General features: G+C 37.3%; 1 protein-coding gene across 2 annotated transcripts; it reads right to left on the minus strand.

The window, feature by feature from the left end:
• Positions 1-346: 346 nt before the first annotated feature.
• LOC121984540 (probable transcriptional regulator SLK2) lies at positions 347-10,596 on the minus strand. Of its 2 annotated transcripts, none has more exons than XM_042537514.1 (10): positions 10,451-10,596; positions 9,196-10,074; positions 8,960-9,091; positions 7,915-7,963; positions 6,549-6,763; positions 6,391-6,459; positions 4,849-4,949; positions 1,751-1,844; positions 1,588-1,657; positions 347-1,265 (listed from the first exon to the last, which is right to left on the minus strand). In XM_042537514.1, the coding sequence occupies exons 2-10, from the start codon at positions 9,910-9,912 to the stop codon at positions 445-447; spliced, it is 2,268 nt and encodes a 755-aa protein (XP_042393448.1). In that variant the 5' UTR covers positions 9,913-10,074; positions 10,451-10,596; the 3' UTR covers positions 347-444. The 2 variants fall into 2 exon arrangements, with proteins under 2 accessions (XP_042393448.1, XP_042393449.1); XM_042537515.1 differs by lacking the exon at positions 10,451-10,596 and adding an exon at positions 10,230-10,436.

Genomic DNA, 10,596 nt, shown 5'->3' on the forward strand with positions numbered 1-10,596 from the left:
ATGCGACTATAAGTTGTCCAAATAACTTGCGACGCCTTTGCTTTTACTTTCCCGACAAGAGCACTCTGCGAAGGAAGACAACAACGAAGGAAGAGACGAGAGCAAGAGAGATAGCAGTGAGAATTTTAAAATTTAAAAAATTTCTCTCGCCGCTGATTTGAATAGAAGAGAGAAGGAAAAAGAAAATAAAAAAATAATTTTTTATAAAGAAATCGCGCTGGCAACGCCACGTCTACATGTCACTTACGGTCGCGCACGAAGCATCGCCTAACATATCATTTCTATACCAAAATGTTGAACAATAATTTAAAAAAAATTGAGATGAAATAACTTCTTGAGCAGGAAATAAAATAAACTTCCGTAACTTCATTAAAAGATTAGATTCCCTTTCATAAATAAGAAAAGATATTGCATACGTAGATATCAAGCTTCACTTCAGAATTGTCATGATGTTTTTTCATTTTTCACAACTTCCACATTCCAACCATAGTTGTCGTCGCCCGGATTCCCCAACAAGTATGTCGTCCGCCAAGAATTCTTGAACGGTACTTCGAATTCTTGCAGATCCAAATTCTCAGACAAGTCCGATCTCATGTTAGTACTAGTGCTGCCGATTGAAGGGTTGTTAGCAGAGGCAGTGGATTTGAAATTGTTGCTTCTGCTTTGAGCTGCCGAGTTAATGTTACCAGGGAGGTTGTTATTCGACATATTTTGCACCTCTATTCCAATTCTGGTTCCTTCAGCGCCCATCCGGAGTGAATTGCTGCCATTCGGAGAACTGAAGGATTGCTGTTCAGTCCTCTTGTTCCTCAATTCATGCAGCATCTGCTGAAGCACATGCTGCGGTAAGTGTTGGTTTATCTGCAGGGTCTGTGAATCAAATGGCCGTGGCTGTTGTCCAGGTAACTTATTTACAGATGCATCGGTCAGAGAAGCCGAGGCAGAACCCTGGATCGATGTGGGCTGTGTGTGTTTGGAACCTCTAGGCGAACTCAAAGCATCCTGATAGAACATACTTTGATTTAAATTAGAAGGATTCCTCAGCAAACTCTGGTAATTGTTCGATGCATGAACGTTCTGCTGGCTGTTGGTTAAAACTTGGCCGGCTGTGAGATTTTTGTTTATGTAACCGCTTAGGCCTGGATGGTTGCTTACGACCTTATCCAGAGACTGTTCGCCTATCAAACAATGAGCACTCATCAGCATCCCTGGCTCCACTTTCAGGAGCTTCGTGGCAGCATGTCTTGGATAGTTCTTCAAACTCTCTACAAAATAAATAAATACATAAATACTCTACCATCGGCTATAGAAACTGTAATAGAAACTTTTTCTATTCCAATCCTTTCGACAAATTATACATTAGCCACAATGTTCAAAACCACCCGTTGGTATCATTATATGATTCAGATCTTCAAATACTGCTTTTAAATTGAGATAAAATCTGGGTCATTATATAATGCTACCAAAGTTCAAGAAAGTTTCGACCATGAGTGTATCGGGCAGTAATTAGAACATAATATATGATCAATAGAAAAGAATAATAGCTCAGTGTGCAGTTAACAATGTAATCGTGCAAATAACGCGTACCAATTGCTCCAACCTTCTGCTCCTGGCTAAAATCAATCAGGTCCTTCATGCTACAAACAACTTCAGCTATCTGAAAAAGCAAGTGAACAATCACCATTTACAAAGACATGCAACATGAAGTTGCTTACATATAATGAATGGAAAAAATTGAATCATGAATTGCCTGCAAGCACCGGACAAATCTTTTTGAGAATCCCAAGTCATTTACTGATTGTGAATCCAAATTTCTCGCTAGCTGTCTACCGGCTGCTGCAAACCTAAGAAAACCATAAACCAAGGCCTAGAAATGTCAGGCAAATAAGAAAAGCATGTAATGCGATATGCATGGTGATGACACTTTTATCATACAGACAGAAACAGCACCCAGGTATTAGACTCATAAATGGTACTGAACATGTCAATCGAGCACACTGAAGGGGGGTTCCTTTATTCATTAGCATAGACCTAAATTTGTCATTACCAAGCTTCTGTTGAGTTTAATATGATTGTGCGTCATAATCTTCTCATAGAGTATTTGTAAGCTTAACCACATGACTTTTGAGAAACCTATATTCATGCCAAATTAAATGTCTCGGTGGAACACATCTAGACTGGTAATTATACTTTCATAAATCAGAAATATCATAACAAGATTAATCAAAGATGCTTTTGTCATAAGTGTCATATACAAAATGCAGCTTTCATAACCAGACAAGATAGCTTACCAAGAAAATAATTAAGATAAATCAAAATGCATAGATGATAATCTGACTAAATGATTTAAAGAGAATATTAATGAACAGTAATCATTTGACATCACATATTGAGCATCAAGCTCTCTGCTTGATGTAGAAATCAAACTTCTTGAGAAAGCAACTTCTTCTATGTTGATCTGTGTTCCACTCAGCCAAAGGCACCTGAACTGGGATTTCACTGTCTAAAATGACAAGACCCAGCATTATGGTCTTTCAAGAACCACATATTATCTGGCATGGATCCGTATGCATAACCTAATGGTTTCTTTAATCATTGGATATGAACTTTAAAAAATACTTAAAACAAACATTTAGCCGACGGTTGACATTTGCCCCTTTGCATCTTTATAATAGTAACCTTCTCTCTCATTTCATTCATACAACTGTTCTATTCAGTTTCAAGTACTCAAACCTATTAACCTCAGACAATCTATTTAATTGTTTATGGATTCAAGTGCTGCTTTGGTTCAGTAGACAATGGTCTTCAAATTTAAATTTTCATTCAAGATATCTTACAAGAAGTAAATCCTACAGTCACATACAAAAATGGTGTATGCCAACCACAACATGTACCTTAAGACTTGCGTTTTATAATGAGAATAAGAGGATTGGGTGACACGGACATGTTGACAGATTTGTTTTAGCATAAGCAGAATACAATGGAGTCATCACACAATGAAAGAACAGTGGACCATAACAAGTAATTACCACAATCAATTCATTAATTTCATAGGAACTCAGGAAAAAATGTACTCAATGGAGAAAAAAAGAAAAGGCAACAAGAAAAGAGGATTATCAGCAGCCACCTAGCACCTGAATATTATGAACTTGAATAGTTCCACCTCCCAAGCTAAAAAAAAAGTACAATTCTAACAAACAAACTGAACAAACAAGGCAATTAACATGGGATTGAGGACAACTTATAATTTCATAGTTCAACACGAGAGGAAAGTTGTTGAGGGGAACTGATTGATGCACTATGCAACCTGATGTCAGCTCACCAGGTGTGCGAGGGGCAATTAGACCATGCCAAGATCACAAGCTTCCAGAGCAACAATCCCACACTGAGGTGATTTATGAAAAGCCTTGCAGTAAAGCAGTGGCTTTTTAAAACCTGCTGAGTTGGGTATATATTTTATCGAACTAACCTAGCAAATTCCAACCAAGTGTATATGCCTTGGTGATTCCAGATCTTTCACTAGTTGCAAGTCAATCCTAAATAAACAAATATGGATTAGTTCTATTTGCATGAGGTAGACTTTTCACTCTATAAAGGGCAGCATAAAGCATCTGTTGTGTGGTTCATGGTGTATCAAAAGTGTACTGATGGCTTACTTAACATTTTTAATGGATTGACAAGTACACAACTGAAATTGATTTGTGTGACTGTGAGTACAGGAACACTTTTAAGTGCATAAACATTGATTCTTCTTCAACTTTAGCCCCTGTTTTTTGTGTCTTTCTCTTCTTTGTTCTTCATCTTTGTTGCTTTGGAGATATGTAAATTATTTTTGTGTTACTATTTTCTAATAGCTGGTGATAGAGATGTATTGCATCACTAGAAACTAATATCTGAACAGCACCGCAACCCTATAGAAAGCAATAGAAACAATGCAAAAGCAGAAAATATGATGGACACAACCGGCAAGGAAGTAAATCAAGTGCATGTGAAACCTATCTTCTTGACATGCATTTGAGGCATAACTTTGTTGCCACTAGATATCATTGTTGGTGCAATCATACCCTAAGTGGTCAAATTCGACCATATGGTTTATATTAGGTTCACATTGTTGTTAGGTTCACAAGTCCTAGAATTAAGATCACTTAGTGTGCGAGTTGTGAGAGACTATAAGTTACATGTATTTGGGGCATTGGATAGATCTCTTAGGCAAAAATTCAACCAAGAACCAGATGTTTATGTGTCAAAGTTAATGGCTTAGTCGACTAGTGATCACACGCATTTGACTAATATGTTGAATCAACCAAGAAGTTGATTCCTTGTCACAAACAAAAGGGTTCTATTTTGGTGAATGATTATTCAGTCAACTAATGCCTGATTAATTGACTAGAGATTCATTTCTAGCGAACAAAAAGTCTTGTTTCAAGATTCAACTGATGTCCTAATTAATCATATAAGCATTGGAGTGAAAATTTATAGTATCAGTAGTTATCGTAGTGTCCTATTTGGATAGAGACTCTTGTCAGCATCAAGTAGCATGGTGGGTTAATTTCAGTAGCATTGGTCTTATTCTCCCTGGCACTAACACAATTTTGGTTAAAACTAGCATGTCAATACCGTTCAAACCCATCCATAGCGGTTCAGTCTAGGACTAATGTCCATAAATATCTAGGCTAGAACCAGGAATAATACGATCATTAGACAATTAACTCTAATTAATTAGTATAGAGGTTTCTCATCATTAATCATAGATATCATTATTTGAATATCCATTTAATGCTGGCTGGTCAAACACAGAATTTTAGCACAAGGCCCAGAATAACTTCATGCATGAAAATTTTGGCTTACATATTGCAGCTGGACTGTAAATCTTGATGTGAAATTTCAGTACTACTATTTTCAGTTACAGCTGTTCGATATTTTTGAGCAACTTGCAGAACTTGATTAACCTGAACAAATTATTTCATTTAAGCACCTGATTAAAATCTAAGATTAATAATTCAAATACAAGAATAAGTGGAAATCCCATAAACGAAATATCTTTGAAAAATTAAGACAATTTAGGTATTTTTTGCTCATGAATGTCATATTTCCTGCAAGTCCCTTTTATTGTTTTCTTCACATGCAAGAGATCACTTTTGCATGACCCCTCCAATACTAGGTGTTTATGTATACCCCAATGATACATTGAACCTAGATTTCTAATGGTGTGTGAGATATATAGATAGAATAAATCAGGGAATATCAGATAGACCAAATAAATAGTAGTCATTTTGACAAGAGTTATACAAAAGACTAATCAAAGCCAAATAAGTGTAGCTAGTAACCATCTGAACATGCCCACAGAATAAGAGAGCGAGCTGCAGGAACATACATAATGTTGAAGAGAATCATCCAATAAAATGTGAGACAACAGATGTAGAGAGAAGCTGAGCATGCAGTTGGGTTTGGAATGTGAGCGGTCAAAACTGTTGCAGAAAAAATGGAAGAGAAGCCACAGCATCCATCTGCCAGTGATTAAGCTAACAATAGAAAGAACCATTAAACAACCCAATAGTTAACCTAAAGTGAATATTTCATCAAACGAAGACCAAAACCAAATAGACAGGGTGGAAATACCAAAACAGCCCTTAGCAAACAAGATGGATTAAATGAGTATGAAAGCATTGAGAGAAAAATGGGACAAGATTGGGTACGGTTTTCAAGACTGATCATGACCAAAATGAGGATACTGTCAGTTAGCCCAACACGATCTCAGCTACCACAAAATAAAACATCTCCAATATGTTCATATAAGTAGTTGCATTATCTTGTTACATATAGCTAAATCTGATGACAATAATCTGAAATTGTGCTCTATAAGTTTGGGGCAGTGAAAACATAACTTGGAGAAATCCTACTGAAGTCAAGCATTAAGACATAAATAGCATCCTTTCATTAGGGCCTATTTACATGGGAAGAAAATCAACAAATCGGTAGAAGAGAAAGTTAGGTCTAGTGGTTCTTTTCCTGCTTTCCTAGAGAGAGAATGGAGGGGGAAAATAGAGAAGATAATCGCACAGTTTTTCTCTCTTCTTTCTTTCTTACTCTCCAAATAGTCAAAATCAAGTGTTTGTGAAAGAATGCTTGCCTCCCTCCATTTGCTGAACAATAGCTTGAATGATTGGCATGTGCCAACTAAACAACTTTTATTGATTTCTTCTCTCCCCTATTTCCCATTTATCTGAGTGTTAGGAGAGATTTTTTTCTCCTTACATTTTCCCCCTCATTTAAATATTATCCCTTTTTCCCTGCCATGCAAACAATAAATAGGGCCTCTGGTCTTATCTTCTCTAGGCATATTTAGATACTTCTTGGGGAAAAAAAATTCTTCAAAAATAGACCAAATACCTGAGGTGCTACCAATCTACGAGGAATAAACTCTTCATGCCGTCGTGCACAAAACTCCCAGGATAGAATCTGAAGGATAAACAAATAAGGTATAACTCAAAGTGAAAAGTGAATGTAGTATGAAATAGGCACTCTCTCAAGTTCATTTAATATAAAACCTTCAGTTCTGGTGTAAATATTATCTGTAGTTGTCCCTCATGTACAGTACGTAGATGTTCAAAAATATTTTCATGAACAGCTCTTTCATACTTCAATACCATAATTCCTGAAGATAGCCGGCACTCATGTGGCATGTCAAGAAATAGATTTTCGTCCACAACACCATGGTCGCATTTAATTTGAAAAAGGCGAGGAAGTACTTCAAAAGTGGCCTCTGTCAAAGAACACGAAGCGTATATTTGGAAGTAACTTAGCAAGCCAGAGTATATGAACTTGGAAAAATCTATAAAAAAAACTTAGAGATAGGCATCCTCAAAAATATGTACAAAAATATTACCAAATAGATAACATATTTGTAAAAAAAAAAAAGTTGAAAGATTGTTATACATTTTCTGAAAATCAACTTCAGATAAGTAAATTTGTATACACTAACAAGGACCAAGAGCAATTCTAGGAATTGCATTGCATTGTTTACTGGTTTGAAATTTGAAGTATGAAAATAACATATAGAATGATATCATGCCTCTGCCTGATATACAATAAAGGTGAATGTGTGAATGTCCAATCAATCACGGGATCAATCTAGTTAGATGTGCAAAAAAAATGCCACTACATTGTCGACTTTTGAATCAAGACTTTACTAGGCCCTCGAGGAACTCATGACAAAGCAGCACAAAATATTCGAGAGACAATGCATATGAATGTGTGCTCGTGATGCTCAAGTAGGAGCAAGATTTTTAAGACAAAAACCCAACATGACTTCTAAAGCACAGTATAAGAAAATCCTGTTTATCATTAACATAATTAGCGTGTCATCATGGTGGATAAATTGATCAAATCCTTATAAAGAAATGATGTCAAACAGAAGCTAAGATTGATAATTCCAAACAATAAAATTGTATAATAACTATCTCCAATGAGAGTAAAAACATGGTATTCACGCTTGACAGGTAATACGAAAATTTGATAGAAACCTGCTGTGTAAGGAGAAAATTGTCCACTCATTTCGTGCCAAATTCAAATAAGTACCAGGTTTAGTCAATGTTTTTAAGTTTCAGTGAGTTCCATTTCATGCCAAATTATTAATACAATACCTACTATGTAAGGAGAAAATTGTCCACTCATTCAACCCAAATTCTCACTTTTTTTTCTTATGATTCCTAGGCATGAAAATATACAATTTAATGTCCTCTTATCGAACATAAAAAAAAAAACACAGTTTCGTAATTTTTTTGAGAAATAATCCAATATAAGTTTTTCCCAATTAAAATGAATATGAACTTCAATTACAAATTAACATATCATAGATAATAGCATTTAACAAAGAAAATTTATCCTAACTAATAACAATAGAGGACTACTAACCAAATCCTTTTCCAGATTTAGAACCACAAACATCACACTGCCATCCATCCTGCAGAAGCCAAATATGCACAAGCAACATTTATTTAGTTATCACAAATAAACTACAGGTGTTAATTAGACTAGAATATTTTTTAAAAAAAATGATAATCCCAGTTAGCCTTATTGACTATCCCTAGGGATGACCGGCCAGTCCCATGGATGTTTCCCACCGGCCACCAAGATAAATCAGGAAGTGCACGCGATGGTCAGCTTAGAAGCCCAAAAGTCCAGCATCCTTTAGTTGCGCCCCCTATTTGGAGGAAAAATTCCTACAAATACGTCATAGCTGGGGATCGAACCGCGGATGCCTGGGTGGCAACCTGGATGTCCTACCGCGACACCATAGCCCAGGGACGACTAGAATATTTCTTAAGGAGCATGACAAAGTATCTCAATCATCTCAATTGCAAAGAAAGAATTTCTTTTAACTAGAGATGAACGTTCATCATAATATGAAAAATTAAAAATACTAGCAATATAGAATTAATATGCTATGGGGTACATGTATCAAAAGCCTCCTACAAGGTTAAGATGCATAAATAACTATGGAGGAAGATGTATCAAAAATAGTTCATTGAATTATAACCATAAAATTGAGTGTATACTACAAAGGAAGCTTTTAGACTCACATATACTAATATTGAACCGTAGGTAGCATAAAGTGGAGGATAAAGGGTGAGTTTCCTAATGTATGAATTTATAGGTACAAAAATTGCAATCCCTATCCTCAGGCTTAACTTGAAAGCCATTAAAACAACTAGAAGACACTTATGTCTGCTTACAATCCCAACCTATGCTAAATTATTGAAATTGCCAAAATCTTACTGCAATACTGATGTGGTTTCAACCATGCATGGGAATGAAGCAGTGAAATTGTAACCTTCCTCATAAGCATCATGCATAGACTAATTGAAATGCAATTCAACAAACAGGATGTTAATCATCAACAATATATCAAACAACATGCATTGAGCTGAAGAAACATCGAACATAATAAAATGATTACCACAGCCAACTGCGGGAAAACACCAAATGTGTGGTTGCCCGTGTTATCACACAAGGATAAACACCACCTTTTTCTAGCCCGTGGTGCAAAGTACTCAGTCACAAATTTCCTCCAGTATAATATAGAGTTATCCTACAATAGGTGTCATTCTTAGGTCATTTCATAATATGCTAAAAAATGTGTAAGGGCAGACATAGTGAAATTAATGCAATGTGCATGTGAAAAAATGAACTTACAGCTGGTCGATGACGCAGGTGATACAAATATTGCATAAGCCTGCGAAAACATATCCCAGTATTAAGAGGAAGAGGTTGTTTGGCAGAATTAGTCGGAGGAAGATTAGGCTTCATAAGGTGATGCAGCTGCTGTTGCTGTAGGGTGATAGGAGGCCTTTGCATCTGAGAAAGTGAGTGCATCATCTGCAGCTGCTGATGCTGATTCTGCATAAGTCTCTGCTCTTGGAAAATGGCCTGCAGCTGCTGGCTTTGCAGGCCTTGCGGTGACTGCATGGACTCATTTCTCTGCAACAATTGTTGGATTAACTGCTGCTGAAGGGCATCATCATGCATTCCATCAAGCCGTGCTCTCTTTTGGGCATTCATTGAAGCGCTGGGTGGCTCTCGCTTTATTAGCTGAGATGTCGCTGTGGACAGACCTTGCCTTTGCACCTGTTCTTGGAGAGAGTTCTGCTGCACTATAGAGCACCCATCCATCACAGAAGAACCTGATATATTCGAGGAGAAAGACATGGGAGAAGCAGGAAGCCGCATATATGACTCGTTATTGAAGCTTGTGCTTCTTTGCAACTGAGAAACACCGGAGAATGCTGAGTTGGCATCCGTGACAAGGGAGCTTGCACCTACACTAGGACCAGAGATGTTTCCCGTGCTTTTGATCATCTGGTTGATATCACCGGAAGCTGGTCCGACACCAGAGTAGCGTGGTCCCGACATAGAACTCACAGTACCTAGTTCGTGAACACAATCACTTGGGAAGAAAAGACCAGCACCGTAGGAAGATTGCAACTGAACTCCACCTTTAGCAGCAACTCACTAAGAATAAACTGGCAGCACGAATCCTGACGCTCATCCAGCGAAAACTTATCTCAAGCGGCCCTAAAAGAAGAGAAATCGATTAGTAATCGCCAGAGATGATGGAAAGACGCGTCTTTTGTCTGCCAATTGCATCCTAGACTATGAAGGAATTAACGAAGAATTCAAAATCAAACAGAAAAAAAAAAAATCACAGACGATGACAGAAAAGAACAAACCCTAATTTTTCTAAAGGCGATCGATCGAGATCAACAAACGAAACATGGAATGAAACAATATTTCAGAACAATCCAACCGCTAGATTCCCATTCGCCTCAGTGAAACGCGACAAGCATTATCGGAAACAACACTTCAAGAAAGGTGGGAAAAAAAACTTCCAGGTGAAAAATCAACGAGAAGAAGAAAATCTAAAGAGAGCGGCTCGATGTGCTGAGCTTACTGAAGACCCTTTGGATCGAAGGCTAAATCGGAAGACGAGAAAATTTCAGAAGACGCGATCGACAGGGAAGATACGAAGGAGTGTCCTCCAAGCTTCCTCTTGCCCCCTTTTCTCGCGGCGGTCCGGCGGCGCAGGGTGGCGGTGGG

The sequence above is a fragment of the Zingiber officinale genome, chromosome 5B (assembly GCF_018446385.1).
Source record: "Zingiber officinale cultivar Zhangliang chromosome 5B, Zo_v1.1, whole genome shotgun sequence".
Classification (NCBI taxonomy): Eukaryota; Viridiplantae; Streptophyta; class Magnoliopsida; order Zingiberales; family Zingiberaceae; genus Zingiber; species Zingiber officinale.